Source organism: Lytechinus pictus, chromosome 3, assembly GCF_037042905.1.
Source record: "Lytechinus pictus isolate F3 Inbred chromosome 3, Lp3.0, whole genome shotgun sequence".
In the NCBI taxonomy this organism is placed as follows: Eukaryota; Metazoa; Echinodermata; class Echinoidea; order Temnopleuroida; family Toxopneustidae; genus Lytechinus; species Lytechinus pictus.
Window position 1 is genome coordinate 57,467,955 of NC_087247.1, and position 20,023 is coordinate 57,487,977.

Consider the following 20,023-nt stretch of genomic DNA (forward strand, 5'->3'; position numbering starts at 1 on the left):
CAACGAGGAACTCATGGAATCCAGGTGATCTAAGTGGTCCCTTTTGTCCATATACATGGGTCCCTTTTACCCAGCCCATGAGGTAAAACGGACCTTCACTCAAAAATTGTTGAGCTTTATTTTCAAGAAAACTATTGGGAAATGAAGAAAATGAAAAAGGGCCTTTGTATGTTTTACCCAATGCTATCCTGCGTTGCCCTTAGAAAACTTGGGGCATTTTGTATGACAGGGATATGACGAGTCAAAGGTAGGAAGTCCGTTTAACCCACTTTCCCCAAAGAGAAATTGAGGGAGAATGCATGAATGTGAGTCATACAGTATCTTAATATAGGGGTATTTATATTGCGCACATATCCACCTTGTTATGTGCTCAAGGCGCTCCTATATTACCCGGCTAAGCTAGGCGTTCATAGCACACACAGATTTTTAAGGAATTACTTCCTACCAGTACCCATTTACCTCATCTGGGTTGAGTGCAGCACATTGTGGATCAGTTTCTTGCCGAAGGAAATTACGCCATGGCTGGGATTCGAACCCACGACCCTCTGTTTCAAAGTCCGAAGACTAATCCACTGTGCCACAACGCTCCACATTAGCGAAGAGTGTAGACATCTTATTTTTAAGGCGAAAAAAAAAATACTCATGAAGCTCCTATTGCGTAAAAAAATATGCTGGCAAAGTTTTTTTTGTGTGTATGCTTATCAAGCATTCTTATTTTTGTTTTAAGATGGGCTGATGTTTAAATGTCATGAATAGCAGGAGCGAATGCAATAGAATTGATCAAATTCATGTATGTTTCTATCCGGGGTTTCTATCCAGGAAACATAGTTATGATTTTCCTGTGAACTGTCATTATGTCAGCAAAGCAGTAAATTAACCAAAATTAAACTTTGGTATATTGTAGGCATCTTATCCTCTTGAATTGAAAAGATGTGAAATGAGTGTCACTGAAGCAGGCATACGTGATGACCTTACCCTCAACATCCAGAAGGACAGGAGTAGTAGCCTCCGATACATCACGGTAAGCTCCACCACCGTACCCCTCACAGTAGTAGTAACCCATGTCTTCAACGGTGAAGGGATTGAAGCGGAGGAATGGCGAAGGTGATTCAAATGGTGTCGCTGAGCCACGACTAGTTATTCGCCACCACAGGAGGCGTACAGCACCTTCTATAGGGCAAGGAATGTCGTAGCTTTGGAACAACTGCAGACTGGGAACAACAACTTCACCAGTGACCACAGGCTCTATTCAGAGACAGACAAAAATACAAGTTAACGTTTTTCATGCTTGTGAATTTGCACTGAGGCAAGTGGAAGGTCATGGGTTCGAACCCGATCAAGGTATTTCACTGTGCTGTTCTTGATTCAGGTGAGTAATGAATCTATTGAATGATTCGCAGTAGCTCAGCTACAACAAGGGTAACTAGAATAGATAGAGAAACTACATAGACCGAGTATTAATTCTGGAAATCTTTGTGTTCGTTCAATCTGGAAAGTAAAAAAGTAAGTGTATGAGAACAGCTTTGTATTATAAATCTAGCACTCGATCGAACTTCAAGTGGGATTTCGAATTTCCAAACTGAATCTTAAAAAGAGGTACCATAACATTTCATTTCAATTTTCAAAACACCATGATTATGTCAGTGTTTAAAAAGTACACATAAGTTCATACAAAGCAATAACTTTAATAAAAATTAATTTCATGAATAAATGTTGAAAATGCTGAAAATCAAAACGCCGCAATACTTTTCATAAAGCAAAACTTTTCAACATAATCACTTTCCTTTTAATTTATGATATGTTTTGTGTCAGTCACACTAAGGAAACTAACTTTAATCAGACCATTAGTGTGTCTGTCACTCGCAACGAATTAAAACTTTGATCAGTCTGGAGTCGATTTGGTGGATGTGACTGTGACATTATACTTAGTTAAATACTTCATTCTTTCTTAATGGAAGAGTACTTACGGGCATCTCCTACACGTAGACATGTTTCGTAAGAACGGTATGATACAGAAGTATCTTCTGCACATCCCAACTCTATGAAGGATTCTTCCATGGCCGCCCAGCTTTCTAATTGGAGATAACATGATGCATTGTCAACAGGATTCAATGGAGGTGATAAAGGACACTGAAGGTAAGACAGAGGCCCTTGTATTGCTGGGAAGTACGGCAGAAATAGCGGATCATCAGTCAGAGTGAGTAGATTGATGTATAGCCGATTGAATTGAGCAGCGAATACGGGTGGTGAGAATTCTAAAGTGATGGAACCTTCGTTAAGAGTGGCGTTGTGATAATCTCTTTCGTAGAGAATCTTGACGATATCCCGTTTCCTACGCTGGGGAACTGCAACTACTTGCTCGTTCGTGACTGTAACACGGAATGTCAATTCTTGTGGGCCTGGTAATGGATTCTCTGGATTGGCCGACTGTAAAAGCATTAGTGGTAAGGAATGAAGGATGCCGTCTTCAGGAATGGATACTGAGAAGAAAGACTGAAAAAGTCCTCCGCCTAATTGTAGTTGCAGAACAGATGGGCATTCCGTCAGATTGTTCTTCTGAAAATCTGCAAGTGCGTCAGCTAAAATAGGACACCGGTAATCTAGGATTCAAGATATAGGATGATGCATTTTTTTCAGATTAAGAGTATCACAATCATCCACATGATATAAAAACGGTGGTATTGAAAGACTGGTCAATGGTCAATCGCAGGGTTAAATGTATTTAGGGTATATTATTTTTCCAAAGTTTTTTTTTAAGACTAGCCAAACGTGTTTAGGGCATTTTTCCCCCAAGCATTTTCCCCGGGGCTTTTTCCTCCTCGTTTCTGAAAAGTGTTCGGGTTCTTCAATCAATAGTATGTTCATCGAAAGCATATACTAATAACTCGTTGGGTAGATTAATGACGAGAAGGATAAGGTTTATGTTTCGTCATGCAGGTGAGACAAAAATGAACTATGTTGCCAGATGAATAAACTTACCAAGTGCTGTAACTTGCACTGTTGAAGTGACTCTGCCAGCAATATTTTCAGCGATGCAGGTAAATCTGTTAAAAGGAATTTCAGGCAGGTGAAGTTCATACACTCAATTACTATCAGGAATTCCGCCCATTATCTTTTCTTTTACCCCACTCCCCCCAAAAATATTATACATCATTGACTGATGATTGATTGTCATCATTTGTGAAAGCCATAACGTAGGAAATTAATCGTTGATTGCTTGTAAAATATTTGGATATTAAGTGATACAATATTATTTTGGAAAATAAAAGAACCATGATGAAGGGTGAAAACGATTATATATTTGAATAAAGAGTACAATTATTTAAATTTTTTCTTCATATCTCAGTATGAGTAGTCATCATGTAAAGGATCAAAATACTGCTGTCACCCGACATATAATTTTGTTCAATGATTTTCACTCTCCATTGTGAGATTGATAGCTGGAAGGGTATAATCATTTGAGGTTCCTATCTTTTATTGTGTCTGATTGGCAAAGATATGTTTTTTTTTACTGTTTTCAGTGACTTTCGAAAATCTGTGCGTGTGTGGATGTGTATATGTGTGTGATATGCCAAATAAAATCGTATTTGGCTAGAAAGCTGTACATAAAATCCAAATTTTAAATACTCAAATGACATGCAAGGGGGGGGGGTGCACGCAGGTAACTGATTGACGTCCTGGGGCGTCTATATAAAGGGTTGTCTCCCTTACCAAAGTTTGCTTATCGAACAGAGCTAAGGTTAAATATTGCCAATATTCTTACATAAATCCACTGTAACTAGGTTTATTCATAACATGGACCTGTTAGGGTAGTAGGTCCAAGTTCATAATAATCATAGTTCAAACTACATTTATATATATTTTTTTTTTTTTTTTTTTTTTTTTTGGGGGGGGGAGCATCCCGTGTCTGGTAGAAGGCTCGTTCCAGGTGTGACCTTAAGGAGTTGGGCCAAAGAAGGGTGTTTTTTTCTTCCAATTGAGAAAACAGTTTTGATGATAGTCCTCGTCGTATGAATTTAAAGGGGAATTAATTTGATGCTTAGTGTAGTAGGTTTCACGGTACACCATGTATTCTTTCTTGGGCATATGTTGGTCCTGAAAAGGACCACCCAATCTCGACGTTTCGACAAGTGTGTTCTTGTCGTCCTCAGGAGAATGAGCAAAGTTTGTAAAAGCAGGCCTTATATACTCTGTCGAAGTGCCGTATGCACGGTATCTCGCAGGGTACATGTCTCTGATTGGCTAGATAGGTCACATGACATCCACATGTGCGGACGTGAGTGACAACACACAAATTGGGCGCGCAAAACCAGCGACGACCGGAAATTGCTGTCAGTTATCATTCCCGCTAGGATTAGCATGAATGACAAAAGTCACCACTTCCGCCCATACACTGCAGTGCTCACACGTGTGTGGAACGTCCGGGTAGGCTAATTAGGCAAATTAGCCTCTTTGTCTAGAATGGTGAGCCATATATTGCTAAGTTGGAGGCCGCTGTCTTGAGGAACAGTGTTATGTTCCTCAATCTCCAACGCTTCTCTGACTCTCCGTTGATACCAGTAGGGGACACGGGTGACCAGTCTACTCTCATCCCAAAGAATCCGGTGATCATGTGTATGGGCATGATCGATGATTGCAGATTTCTCCCTCTCGTCTCTCCTACCATGGGCCTTGTGTTCTTTAATCCGAGTGTTAATTGAACGACCCGTCTCTCCGATGTAAACTTTACCGCATTCACAAGGAATTCGGTAAACTCCAGGGAGGTCCTTGGAGTTGCGCTTGTCCTTATGTGTAGTGAGGGCAGATTGAAGCTTATTTGAGGAACTATGACGAACCTCAATGTCGGCTTCTCTCAAATCCTCTGAATTTTGTGAGAGGCTGCTCCCAGATATGGAAGAACGACTCTCGCCTTGGGTTGTCCTACACGAGGGTTCCGCGAGGGGGGAAGCTCAGTGCAGATCTTATGTGAGGGGTAGTTGTTACATTTCAAAACACGTTTGATATGCTCAAGCTCACCTCTCAGGTGGATCTGGTCACTAACCTCATGCGCTCGTTTGACTAACGTTTTGTTGATGGATCTCAGCACTGATGGGTGGTGGAATGAACGATAGTTCAAGTACCGATCAGTGTGAGTAGGTTTCCGATAAACCTGATGGGATAGGGATCCCTGTGCCGTCCTCGTAATCTTTGTATCAAGAAAGGGGATAGACCCCTCATTCTCCATTTCCATGGTGAACTTGATACACTCGTGTTGAGAGTTGAGGTGCTGTAAGAAATTGCTAGTTTCCTCAGCACCGTGTTGCCAAACCACAAAAGTATCGTCCACATATCTAAGCCACACTTTGGGTTTGTGGGTTGCTGACTGGAGAGCCGTCTCCTCGAAATGTTCCATGAACATGTTGGCTACCACTGGGGACAGGGGAGACCCCATGGCAGCCCCTTCCGTTTGCCTGTAGAATGTGTCTCTCCATCTGAAAGAGGTGGAATTGAGGCACATCTCAAGCAAGTCATGGATCTCTAGAGGAGACAACTGTGTCCTGTCAGGGAGAGTTCTGTCAAATTTCAATCTCTCAAGGATGATGGCGCAAGCATCCTTAACTGGTACACTTGTGAACAATGACTCAACATCAAAGCTGATGAGGAGGTCATTGTTAGAGACGTTCATCTGACAGATCTGCTCAACGAAATGTTTAGAGTTTCTCACGTGATGCACGCCCTGACCAACAAGAGGCTGTAAGATGTAAGTCAAATGCTGAGCCAGTGCGTACGTGGGAGATCCTCTAGTAGACACAATAGGTCTGAGTGGAGTGTCTGGTTTATGAATCTTCGGTTGCCCAAAGATTATGGGACATAGACCAGACGAGCTCCGGAGTTGTCGGTAAATGGGTCTAGACAAGACATCCTTCCTCTGGAGAGAGAGGAGCTTATCATTAACCCTACGTTCGATGGCCGGTGTGGGGTCTCTAGGAAGTTTCCTATAGGTCCCCGAATCCAGTAGTCTTTGAACCTTGGTCTCATAATCCAATCTGTCCATCACAACAGTAGCATTACCCTTGTCTGCCTTGAGAATATGAATGGAGTTATCCTCTCGGAGACTAGCAAGGCCTGACTTCTCGGCTTTGGTGAGGTTGGGCCGAGGTGGGTTAACCGAAGTCAGTACTTGTGAGATTTGGATACGCACTGTGTCTGATTGAGACCGAGTAAGATGTCTGAGGTTGGGTTCAATCTTCTGGATGAATTCTTTTCGGTTTACTTGCTTAGGAGCCATAGCAAAATTAAGTCCCAATGAGAGGACCTGATGTTCATTCTCCGACAACTGACGTTGACTGAGGTTGACAACAGTTTTGCTAGGATGCAAGTTGTGTCTCGGCTGGCGGTTGTGTCTCGGCTGGTGTTTGTTGAAACGGGAAGGACGGATCAGTTTCTCAAACTTCCTCACTTGTTTGGACTTAGTTGTCTCGAAAACGAAGTGGCTGGAAGATTTGATTAAACGATCGATTTTACCCCAATCATTGCTCGAGAGCTTTGACTTTAGGTATTCTTCCGATGTTTCAACACAAGATTGAAGTTGTCTGAGCTGGTTATGGACGTGTCTGATCCTCTCTCTGATGAGACTCTCAGAAGCATGTCTAAGAACCTGCTCCGCTCGTCTGGAACGGACAGGTGCATGGAGCACCAATCCGCGGGGGATAACCCCTGAATCCCTGCACCTTTTGAGAAAGGTGAGATGGTTGACAAATCTGGCTTCCTTGATCCTGTTCCGCTGTAGTCTTCTGGTGTGCTGGAACGTCTGCTCCCCGTAGAGACGAATGATATAATTTCTGGTAGGAGAGACGAGAGGGAGAAATCTGCAATCATCGATCATGCCCATACACATGATCACCGGATTCTTTGGGATGAGAGTAGACTGGTCACCCGTGTCCCCTACTGGTATCAACGGAGAGTCAGAGAAGCGTTGGAGATTGAGGAACATAACACTGTTCCTCAAGACAGCGGCCTCCAACTTAGCAATATCTGGCTCACCGTTCTAGACAAAGAGGCTAATTTGCCTAATTAGCCTACCCGGACGTTCCACACACGTGTGAGCACTGCAGTGTATGGGCGGAAGTGGTGACTTTTGTCATTCATGCTAATCCTAGCGGGAATGATAACTGACAGCAATTTCCGGTCGTCGCTGGTTTTGCGCGCCCAATTTGTGTGTTGTCACTCACGTCCGCACATGTGGATGTCATGTGACCTATCTAGCCAATCAGAGACATGTACCCTGCGAGATACCGTGCATACGGCACTTCGACAGAGTATATAAGGCCTGCTTTTACAAACTTTGCTCATTCTCCTGAGGACGACAAGAACACACTTGTCGAAACGTCGAGATTGGGTGGTCCTTTTCAGGACCAACATATGCCCAAGAAAGAATACATGGTGTACCGTGAAACCTACTACACTATTCTTCTTCGCCATGGAAACCTTCAGAAATTATATAATTTGATGCTTACTGACGCGCGACAAATTTTTAGAGGATATAGGGTCTAGCTGTATTAAAACTGCGCGCCTGCTCATTAATAAAGGTCAAGTCCATCCCAGAAAAATGTTGATACGAATAAATAAATAAAAATCAAACTAGCATAACACTGAAAATTTCACCAAAATCGGATGTAAAATAAGAAAGTTATGACATTTTAAAATGTCGTTTATTTTTCACAAAACAGTGATATGCACAACTCAGTGACATGCAAATGAGACAGACGATGATGTCCATCACTCACAATTTTTTTTTTATTTTTTTTATTATAGATTTTTTTTTTTAGATTTGACGATAAGGACCAACTTTACTGAACCATATAGTATTAAACAATGCTAATGCTACATGTTTAGGGACAAATTAAATACTGTTTCACTTGGCAATGAGGAAAATATTAGAATATTTCATATTTCATATAATAAAATACATAAGAAATAGTGAGTGGATGACATCATCATTCACCTCATTTGCATACTGACCAGGATGTGCATATTTTTTTTAATTTTATTTTTTAATTAAGCCAAACTTTAAAATGTCATAACTTTCTTATTTTACATCCGATTTTTATGAAATTCTTGTTGGATTTTTCTCTTTTTATTCAAATCATCTTTTTGTTTGAGTGGACTTGTCCTTTATTAACAGGCAATAGTGTAATGACTTGTTCTTACGTAATATCTGTTCCGTTTGACAATGTGATTAGCTGATTGATAGTTATAGGGCTATCACGAGGAGATTCTCCAAAGAATGGCTGTAAAGCAGGTTCGAAGCTGACAACAGGTTGTGGTCTCCCGAACGTAGTACACGAGATAAAGACGACATCACCAGGATAACCAGTTTGATTTCCAGATATAGCCAATATTTCGGGTGCAGCTTTATGTAGCGGTAGGGATATCATAAAAGAAAAAACACACACACACACATAATCGAAGAATAGACAAACAGCGGGGCGGTATACAAAGAAACAAAAAAATGTAAATGAAACATCAAAATTGTTTCATTAACAATAATATTCGTAATAATTGATCTGCAAACCCGACATTGATGTGCAGCGCTACTACTTATCAACTTATATAATGATGATGTGACATCAATTGGCGAATCAATATTTCAGCAATAAAGGTATAATAAACGGATGATTTTGTTTTAATTATTAATTTTCATTTGTATTGTCATGTCATTATTGTCATTAATCCACCAGCATTGTTCATGTCTGGAGTGTAATGGCTTCTTGGGCATGTTGGGAAGCGTCGTGGCCATCAAGGTGATGCTAAGTCATGACACATGACAATGTTTGTAATTATCATTATCATTAGGTCTACATGAAAGCTATATTCACAGACTCATTAAAGTAGTCAAAATAATGTTTTATTCACGATCAGGGATGACGCTGGGACATGTTGATATATAGGAGGGGCAAGATATCTGCAAGGGCCGCGGAAGCGGGTTGCTGGGGAAGAGGTGGGCTTCAGCCTCCCACTTTTTTCCAAAACCGTGTACAAAAACGAAAAAATTACCATATGATTGTGATTTTTTGCATGGGCAGCCCCCCCCCCCCCAATTTGAAAACCGTTCCGCGGCCCCTGATCTGAAGATGAGATAACTTTTTGTCAATCGCATAATCAGGGTATTATACATTTACACAACGAGATAACTACTTTGACATCTATTTCTTTTATTCTTTAAAAAAATATTGTTTCCCTTCTTTTTCGCCCCCTGTTTCCCTTCTTTTTCGCCCCCTGTTTCCTTCTCTGTTTTCACTTGAAAGATCATGGAAGCAGGCATTACATAATGTCGCTGTGCACCCCTTATTTCGACTATCATCTTTCTATACTTACAGATACATCTTCCATACATAGAAGACACAAATTGATGCCTTTCCCGAGGTTGACATGATGGTGCACCATTTCTCCTCAGATAAGGCCACGCTGCAGCTAGACATGGACTTCCCAATAGATTAAAACAAGCTGGAAATCCCCCTGGATCAACATATCTGATAAAAGTACAAAGTAAAGAAATATAGGGCTATTTAAGTATATATCATAATGATTGTGTACTACACACACTGTTTTTGGATTTTATTTCTACATCACGAATATTTTCAGCGAGAATTGAAGCGGTTCTTTGTGTTGACAAATTTATGTTACAATCAGCCAGAAATCTATCAACCATTAACCACGTTGTAAATAAAAATGTGAAAAACTAACGCCATCACCCTTGGACTCGATCAGGTGCTTGATATTCATCGAGAAATCTGAGTTGGATCCCCCCCCCCAAAAAAAAAAAAAGTGAAAGAAAGAAACAAGGAGATATGGACTATACCGGATGATGGGAAATAAATCAAGTTTTATGCTTCATTGTTTAAAAATCCTTTAATAAAACCATGTATCTAGTAGGATCCATGATAAAATGACCCGCAGTTATTGGCAACACATTCAAAATATAAACTTATTACATATTAAAACTAAAGTATGTTGACTGAAAAACATTTTCTAACACAGGGTACCAGCCAACAAAACCAAAACCAGGAAAGATGTCCCTTTGTAAATCAGATATGCCTTGGTATTCGCTATTGTCAAAACACCTGTATGTTCTCATTAAGATGCACATAATCACTAGGTGGCAGATCTCGTTCGATCAAAGAAAATATATGATAGCGTTGAATGTCCATCTCTAGGTCCATCATTGAATTCATATTGCACGATTCGATAATGTTCATGCTGATGATGCAATATATCTGATAAATCTGATATAATCAAATACTGTAAATATTACTATTATTATTCATTAATATTCATATAAACCTAAGCATTCTACATTTGACAATTGCAATACATTTAATTTTAAAAGAGAAACACAGGAGAAAGGGATGTTTCACCTGCCTGGTCTGATGCGAAATCAAAATCTCGCAAAATTCAACTGCGCATGCGCATTAGTAAATATTTGAGTTAGATAATGGCTATGCGGGTTTGGTATTATAACAAATATAAAACCCCTTTGCTCCATTGATTTGGGTAATATAAGATACCCAAGACGAGTATATAATATGCAAAGAATATTGCTTGCCGGCAAGCCAAAACTCTGGAATATATTTATCTCACAAAGAAATGTGTTAGTAGTTCAGTTTAGTAACTTAACTGAACTGAGTTGTCTGTAAACTAAATTTGTAACCATTTACCTATATTTAGTATTTGTAAAAAGAAAATAATAAAATTCAATCATATTTGAAAAACGTAACCTTTGTGAAGTCATTATAGGCAGGTATATGGATAAACTCAAGGATATTAAATGGATTATTTATGAAGATCCAAATCATATTTATAGTTGTTTCCTACATCTATTTTTTTAATGTTATAATGATTGTATCCCTATTAAAACTGTAAAAATAAAAAAGAGTAAACAAAACAAACCATGGATCACCAAGGAACTAAGTATTATGTGCAATAAAAAAATTCAAGTTACATAGAAAATATCTTCAGAATCAAACAGATTATAGACATGAGAAATATAAGAAGTTTCGAAACAAGTTGAACAATGATTTGAAAAAAGTTAAACATAACTTTTATAAACATAAATTTGATAATGCTTTGGGTGACATGCGGAAAACATGGAATGTTTTAAAAGGCATACTTGGTACAAAAAAAGAAAGATAGGAAGAAATTGGTAGAAATTTCTCATGATAATGAATTGATTCAAAATGAAGCTGTAGTCTCAAACATATTTAATGAATATTTAGTGAACATTGGTTACAACCTAAGGGTAAATGTGCAATATTCTGATGTAAATTATAAATCATTCCTAACAGGGCCCTGGTAACGATTTTTTGGCTGGGTGTGCTAAAGTAGGCCTTAATTCAGGTGCAGATCCAGCTTTCGCCAATAGGGGGGGGGGGGGGGGGTCACCTATATTTTCCCCGATCGGGCACTCAAAGATGAGTTTTGTTTGTTTCTTCATAACAGTCACTTCTTTGATTTATTCTTATAAAACATAGTATATCTCACAAGCCATATTTAAATAGTGCGAGCGCGAGCTAATTCTTAGAAATTTCATTTATCTTGTCCTGAAAATCGAACATTCTGGGCAATGTTTGTGATCCTGAACAAAATCCGTATGAAAAGGGACCATAAAGCCATAAAGCGATACATATTCAATAATCAAATAAAGCGAGCGCGAAGCGCGAGGTGAATTTTTTTTACTTTCCAACCTAGAAAATGGAAATTCTAAGCATATTTTGTAATCATGGGCAGGATAGGCATATAACTAAACAATGCGAGCGCGAAGCGTAAGCGGGAAAAAAGGAGATTTAGACCTAAAAACGGGTCACTCTATTCATGTTTTATAAATCAAGAAAATAATGGGTGATTGGGTATCCAATATCAATAATGTAATCGCGAAGCGCGAGCTGAAAATATTTGATATTCCTATCCGAAAAAAGGATCAATTTAAGCACCAATTCAAGCACTGTGTAGGAAAATCTAGAAGTGGATATTATGAATCGCTCTTAATAAATGATGTGAGTGCGAAGCGCAAGTTGATATTTTTATTATTCTTATTTTGACCTAGGTCTTGGACATTCTAAGGACATTTTGTCATCATATGACATTATTATGACCTTCTATTCCTCTTCCTCAGCGCGAGATATTCCATTCTGAAAAAAAGGACAATGTAATTATTCATGGAATTCATGAAAATGTTATTTTTGTATTTATTAATCCAATAAGCCTAATGAGAGCTCGAGATTTGTTTACATTAATTCCTGAAAACTAAATATTATAAGCACTTTTGTAATAATGTATACATGCCTGGGTTAATATATTTTTAACAAATTAATGAGAGCGCAAATCGCGATGTCATGAAAAGGGGATTTTAAGTGTTTTTTTTTTTTTCTAGAATCGCTTATTATTATAGAGGAAATTATTGAAGTATACATTACTAACCAATCAAAATACGATCGCGCAGCGCTGGCTGATAGGTTTTTGACAATCAAACCTGAAAATTAAGGGACTTTTTGAGAGTTTTATGGAATACACGAAGAGAATAGGTACCTAGCAAATCAAATAACGCGAGCGCGCAGCGCGAGCTGAAAATGTTGATACTGAGACAATACAACGGACATTTTACAGAGCACTTTTTGAAAATCAATTCATAAATCAAACAAAATAACAAAAAGCTTGATGTCGGAGCTGAAATATATTGTGTATATGGACTTCAAAACTTGATATTTTAAGCTCCATACAGGCCTATTGAGGAAGAATCTCATGTAGGCCCATCTCATCAAACATGCAATGCAAACGCGAAGCGCGGGAGAAAACTTTGTATAGTGACATGAAAGGTTTTTTATTTTATTTTCCAAGTCGTCCCCTCACCTTATTTTATTCACTCTTCTTCATCGTCTTATTTTCTCCTCTCTTTTCCCTTTTTTTAAATGCCTTCCCCCTTTTTTTTTGCTCCGTTAATAGGTAGTCCCGGGCCCCCTGGATCCGCCTATGTAAATTTGAAAAGCAAAACAAGGTTTCACTACAAAATGAAGGTCGTTTTGGTGCCAAGAAATTTGACAAGCCAAAAGAGGGGTTTTAACACAAGATGTTGGTAATTTCCATAAATTTCACCTATGTCATATAATATGTGACACACCAACCAGAATTCAAGGGGGTGCTGCCTATGGAAAATAATACACGTAGCACCCCCGCTTCCCACGTCCATGATTCCTAAAAAATAATGTGAAAACTGTATTTTTTTCCTACCTGTCACTTGTAAAGAAATAATTGAAATAGTTTGTAAATTGGAAAAGAATTCCAGTCCTGGCTTTGATAATGTACATATATCTGTTATCAAACGTGTCATTCATGTCATCTGTGTTCCTCTCTGTAAAATCTTCAATATGTCTATAGCTAAAGGTGTATTTTCTTATAAAATCTCTAAGATTATTCCAGTTTTCAAAGGTGGTGTTGAAATGATGTAAGTAATTACAGACCAATATCTGTTTTCCCATGCAGTCTTTTCAAAAATTCTTGAAAAATGTTTTTACTCCAGGATTTATGACTTTCTTGAAAAATGTAATATCATTTCAGAACATCAGTATGGCTTTAGACCAGGGCACTCCACGTCTTCGGCACTTCCGGGGTTAATCCATGAAGTTAGCAATTGTTTTGACAAGAAAGAAATTATGTTGGGTTTATTTCTTGATTAGTCAAAATCATTTGGCACTCTTGATCATTTTATTTTGTTACACAAACTCAGTAATTATTATGGTATAAGGGTTGTATTACTAGGTCTCAAAGCTATTTAAGTGATCGTAAACAATTTGTATATTCATGTTAACAATATTACTTCCGGATTAAATTGCAGCAGATGTGGAGTGCCCAAGGGTTCAATATTAGGCCCCTTGTTATTTCTTATTCATATGAATGATATATACAATGTATCGTGTCATCTCAATTTTATTCGGTTTGCAGATGATACCAGTGTTTTCATGTCACATACAAACACACAGTTACTAAACGATAAGTTAAATCGTGAATTGGTACTTTTAGATAAATGGTTGTCTGTAAATAAACTAGTACTTAACATTTTTTTAAAATACAAGATATTTACAAATAAGCATCAAAACACAATTTAATATAACTATGGGGAATAAAAATATTTCATTAGCATCTTCATTAACTTTTTAGGGGTGACAATAGATAACAAATAAACATGGCACGAACATATTGGTATCATCTGTAACAAAGTTTCCAAAGGAGTTGGTATTATCAACCAGTGTTGTTTTCAAGGCCCAAACCTCCAAGGCCAAGGCTTTAAAGCCCAAGGCTTCAATACCCAACTGAAGACCAAGGCCAAGGCATGGAAACCCAAGGCCGAGGCCAAGGCATGGAAACCCAAGGCCAAGGCCAAGGCCTAAAAACCTCATGGCCAAGGCCAAGGCATTTCAAACTTTTGATTTATGGAACAATGAGCCAATAATGCTTAGGCGGCAGACATGGCACTCAGGGCAAATTGTATAAAAGGTGAGAGCGAGCAAACTGAGCGAGCAAAAATTTTGACCCTGGTAAATGTAAAACAAAAATAATTTCATGATAGATTTAGACATAATATTGAAATTATAAAAAAAGTTACCTTTGTACATATAATAAATTATTTTTCTAGGTGATTTACATCGCAACAATTATTATTACCACGGTCATCTGATCCTGACATGCCCATTCTCAACATATGTTTTTCTCCACTCCCTGGACCATGGGCAGCAGAACTTTTTTTTTTTGGGGGGGGGGGGGTCAAAGCCAAAAAGGGCACTTATATGTAAAAAATTGGCATTTTGGTGCAAACAGATATTATCGAAATAAGATTATCAACTGCGTTAAGTAGTTGTGTGTTTTGTAGAAATTACGTTGAGCAAAGCCTTAAAGTGATTTCTAATTGATATGTTTGATATTTTGATTTAGGCTTTACTTTTCTGCGACAGAGCGTAGCGAGCAAGCGGTTTTGAAAAAAAAATCAATTCTGAACTTGTAAAACTCAATTTTTGGTCAATTATGGCGCTAATTACTGTTAAAAGGGCATCCTTGCGAGATGTTGCCAGCGCGAATCACGAGATCTAAATTCTGGACATTTCGTGTAACAAGACATGAACATTAAATATTCTGAGCTGTTTCATGAAAACGATGTGTATCTAACTAAGGAGTTAACGCGAGCGCGCAGCCCGAGCTGAATTTTTTAATATACTGATACAGAAAAGAAAGTGTTAAGGAATGCATTCAGTGACTCATAAATAGAAAACATAACTCACCAATCAAATAATGAGAGCGCAAAGTGCAAGCTCAAAACTGGACATTCTAAGAATTTGTTTTTTGTAAACGGGAACAGAATGAGTACCTTACTTAACAATAATTGATGCGAGTGAAGAACACAAGCCAAAATTTGTGATATTCCAACCTGAAAACTGGACAATTTAAACATTTTTGTAACCATGAACAGGATTACTACCGCACTTAACAATAATTGACGCGAACGCGATCCAAAATTTTGTGATTTTCGAACCTAAATTGTGTTATGTTTTACAATAAAAAAGGTATTTCCTTTTGAAAAAGGGCATATTTCATTTGGAAGAAAAGGGCATTTTCGTTTATAGAAAATGGGCCTTTTTTTCCTACAGGAAATATTTTCGGGGGGGGGGGCAAGAGAGTACAAAGCGCAAGTTGAAATTATCAAATGCTGACATGAAAATGAGTCATTTTTAGGACTCTTGTCAGTTTTCATGGATTTTTTTTCTGCTTACATCCACTTTTAAGTTTCAATTCTCATTTCTTGTATCTTAAAGTTTTATTCAAAAGGATATGAAATAAACAGGGTGCACCCCATATACCCTTAGTTGGGTGAGGGTAAATCTAAATTATTTCTGGAAACAGTAAAATAGAGTTCTCTATTAAACCACACTGACACAAAAACAAATATGTTATTTATTTCCTTGAAACTGTTGTAGTGAAATGAAATTCACTATCAAACGATATGATTAAAAAGAAGTAAACATTTTTTTGGCTTTGTTTTGTCAGTCTGAGACACTAGACTCAAAACAAAATATATACAATTTAGAAAAGATGTACTATACTGCCTATCAACATATTAACTGATTTTGCAGTATATTCTGCATGCCTAGCCAGCCAAATGTGTCACCCCATCTTTCTTACGCTCTCACATATTTCTCCCCCTTCTCCTCTCTCTCTCTCTCTCCCCCTTCCGATTCCATATCAGAAATCCCCCCACCAAAAAAGAGAGGGAGAAGAAGAAGTTCCACCACCAAGAATAAACTTAGAAAAGGAAAAATATCATTTTCTAAACATATTGTCACAATCTATCACAAAATTAGCTTTTCTTATATTAAGAGGGTGAAAATTTTTGCTCCCTCGCTCGCTCCAATCGCTCTCAACTTTTTTTTTGGCAGAAAATTTGCTCTATATACCATGCTTAGCCCCTCAATTTTTTTGGCTCATCATGCCATTGACATAACCTATTTGGATATGACAAAATTTAAGATTGTGTTCAAGTTTACCAAATCTTTTCAAGACTAAAAACATTCTTGTTGTCCAAAGAAAATAATACAAGGAAAATCATAATGGAATAAAAATCAACCTTGTTATCATTCTATAGAGTTAGCTATTTTTAAAGTATGAAAATTGTTGTCAAGATTGCAGTCAGATCTGTCAGAATTATTCCTGTCATCGAATCACTATAATCTTTGCCATAATCATTATTGCCATCATTATTATTAATATTTTCTTTATCATCATTAGTCATGATTACAACACATTACCAAATAATGTTATTTTTCATCACTGCTGTTTTCTTTGTTACATATGTGATGATAATTCTTGAAAACGGTGATAATTACAATTGATGGCACTGTTAGTACACTCACTACTGCTGCAGCTACTGCTACTGCTGACTGGTAGTATTGACCATTTGTGTCATTAAATATACAGTACAATTGAAACATTTATAATTACTTATATAAAAACAAATGAAATTACAAAATATAAAATGCCTTGAAAAAGCCTTGAAAATGCCTTGAAAATTTAAAGGCTAAAAATCCACAAGGCTAAGGCCAAGACCCTCTCAAGGCCAAGGCTCGAATGTTCAAGGCCAAGGCTTTGAAAAAGTAGGCCTTAAGGCACCTTAAGGCCAAGGCCGAGCATCAAGGCACTACAACACTGTTATCAACAGATTACGATTCTTGCCCAAATTCATATTGATGACTACATATAGTGCTATTATTCTACCTTATCTAAATTATTGTAACATTGCCTGGTGTAATCAAAATACTTCATATATAAACAGACTTTTCTTATTGCAGAAAAATCGTCGTATCTTGCCCACTCGAAACCAATTTTTTCTCAATTACAGATTTTGAATATTTATGACTTAAAATCTCTATAATATTGGAATTTGTATGTATCTTTGTTGCAGAAATAAAATTTATATTCAAATTTCAAAATATTTTCAATTTAATTCTGATTTTCACAATTATGATACAAGATCATCCAGCAAATATCATTTTCCCCAAACAAGAACAAACAGCTCAACATTTTCTATTTTCTTTAAAGGTCCAGAAATATGGAACACTATTGAAGAAATTATAAGAGAAAAACCAACTTTGAACTCATTCAAAAGGACATGTAAGTGTATAAAGTGTGTGAGTGTGTGCGTTTGGGTGAGCGTGTACTTGATTATGGTTAATTGTAAATTATTTACTAGTGAAATTCATTATTTTATTACATTGAAATGTTTAATTTTATATGTGCATGTGTACTTGTTGTTTGTAAGGGGATAACCTAGATAAGTAATTTTATTTTTGTTATCCCTCTACTGTATTATAATATGCTAACTTTGCACACTTTTATTTTGATTGTGGAAATCCAATAAAATTCAATTAAATTCATATTCCCCTTTTCTGAGAACTTGATATTTAAATGAGGGATAAATCATTAGTCACATCCTATAAATCTTTCAAATACACGCACTTATGTAGTTTATTACTATAGGATTATTGCTTACCTGACAAATTCTAATTCTACAATACCAGGATCGAGAAACTCTGGAACTGTGTAAGGAGTTTCATCACTGGGTTGTGCATCTATTACATAGGTTAATACTACCTCAAAAGCGTCAACTTCAGATTGGTTAACTTCCAAGGGCACTCGAAACTTCTTCTCTACTTGTCGACCGACGTCCTATAGTGTAAGTGTAAACCATTATGCATCGTGGTAAGACAGACATTGGTTACAGTTCGTAATTCCGAAGGTTCGTTATTCCGAAACACGTAAATTGCCTATATCGATGTTCGTCAATCCGAAAACGAAAGAGGGTTCGTTAATCCCAACATTTGTAGGGTTATTCCGAAGGTTCGTACTGTCCCAAAAAGAAATAAGGTTCATTAATCGTAAAATGAAATAAGGTTCGTTATTCTGAAGGTTCCTTAATCCGATAAATGAAATCAGTGGCGAAGCCGGGAAAACATACGAGGATGGATGGGAAGGCAGAGGCGGCGGAACGTATTTTTGTTTGGGGGACACAGTGCCCCCTGCCACCCCGGTTCCACCGCCCCTGTGGGAAGGGTCTGATCTACCGTTATACCAGGGGCGTTTACGTACGCAGAATTCTTTCAGAGGGGTGATCATAGGCTTTATAGGAAGCTAGTTCAATTTCGTCAATTTCGCTAGGGGAGTATTGATACATTTTGAATTGTTTTGTCCAAGTTCTAAATTTCTACTAAAAGATCCGTTCTACATGTTTATCACTTACAAACCTAAAAAAAAAATCGCTCTATACGCAGGCGTGGGGGGGGGGGGGGTTGTGGGTGGGTGGTTGGGGATTGTTTGGACCAAAATAGGAGCGATTAAGACCTCAAATAGGAACATCGATCCCCTTTCATGCCTTTTTGGCTGGGGGCGGGGTAAAACAGCCACCAGCTTTCCTCAACTACAACTTACTACAAAATACAAAACGACTTCACGCAGATGATATTCTCATGGTGATAATGTCTGTTTGCACCAAAATACAAATTTTTACATAATTATAAGTGCCTTTTTTGGCTTTGAACCCCAAACAAAAATATGTATACCGCCGCCCGCCCCCTCATAAAAATTGAACAGCAACGGTGTTTCTAGCCCCCGCCCCACACACACACCATCCACCACGCTTGCCCTTCCTGTTTTCCAGGCTTCGCCACAGATTATTTCATTTTTTCGGATAAACGAACCTTATTTCATTTTCGGATTAACGAACCTTCGAAATTACGAATCATCGGAATTACGAAAATTCGGAAAAACGAACGTAACCCTCCGAGTTTAACATATAATAATGCTGTTACTGCTATATTTTATTTTCACATTTCAGCCCAAGATTGAGATGAGATTTATGTGTCAAGACTTCACACACAATGATGAATAAATTTGACCATGCCTTGGATATAATTTAATAAGTATTCAGTCACATTTACAAAGACTCTAGTTAGTTGAATTGCTTGATTTTTTTTAACTACAAGCCCTTGTATTGCTTAATAAAGTATGGCGTTTATATTTTGTATACGATTCGGTATAGATTTCTCGAAAACCAATCACTTTTATTAGATTAAACAAATTATAGTACAAAGGATAAAGTACTTACATCTGGCGTTAATTCAAGAGTAACAACATCTAGTTCAGTTCTATTTATAACATCAGAAAGGTTAAAATTGACTGATGAAAGACGTAGCATAAACCATCCTTGTTGTGTTAAATTTGTAGGTTGAGGAATATCTGGACTTGCAATCCCCCAATTGAGATACACCTAAATAAATGAAATCATACGTGAAAGCAGGGGCATATCCAGGATTTTCCAAAGGGGAGGCACATTTCTGTTTTAACTGTTGTAATTGTGCCCTTCAAATGGAGAAGGCACGGACTGGTTGTGCCCCCTGCACTGTTTACTATGTGAATCGCACAGTAGTTGTTTAAACAGTTTAAACAAGTG

General features: G+C 37.7%; 1 protein-coding gene across 1 annotated transcript in view; it reads right to left on the reverse strand.

Annotated features, from left to right (window-relative positions):
* Nucleotides 1-20,023, reverse strand: part of LOC129256928 (uncharacterized) — a 62,380-nt gene that overhangs the window by 19,447 nt on the left and 22,910 nt on the right. Inside the window, exons 4-10 of the mRNA XM_054895146.2 lie at nucleotides 19,679-19,840; nucleotides 18,068-18,243; nucleotides 9,358-9,512; nucleotides 8,191-8,392; nucleotides 2,980-3,044; nucleotides 1,968-2,600; nucleotides 976-1,245 (exon numbers count right to left, since the gene is read on the reverse strand). Coding sequence (XP_054751121.2) covers nucleotides 976-1,245; nucleotides 1,968-2,600; nucleotides 2,980-3,044; nucleotides 8,191-8,392; nucleotides 9,358-9,512; nucleotides 18,068-18,243; nucleotides 19,679-19,840 — 1,663 coding nt within the window. The remainder of the gene's footprint in view (nucleotides 1-975; nucleotides 1,246-1,967; nucleotides 2,601-2,979; nucleotides 3,045-8,190; nucleotides 8,393-9,357; nucleotides 9,513-18,067; nucleotides 18,244-19,678; nucleotides 19,841-20,023) is intronic.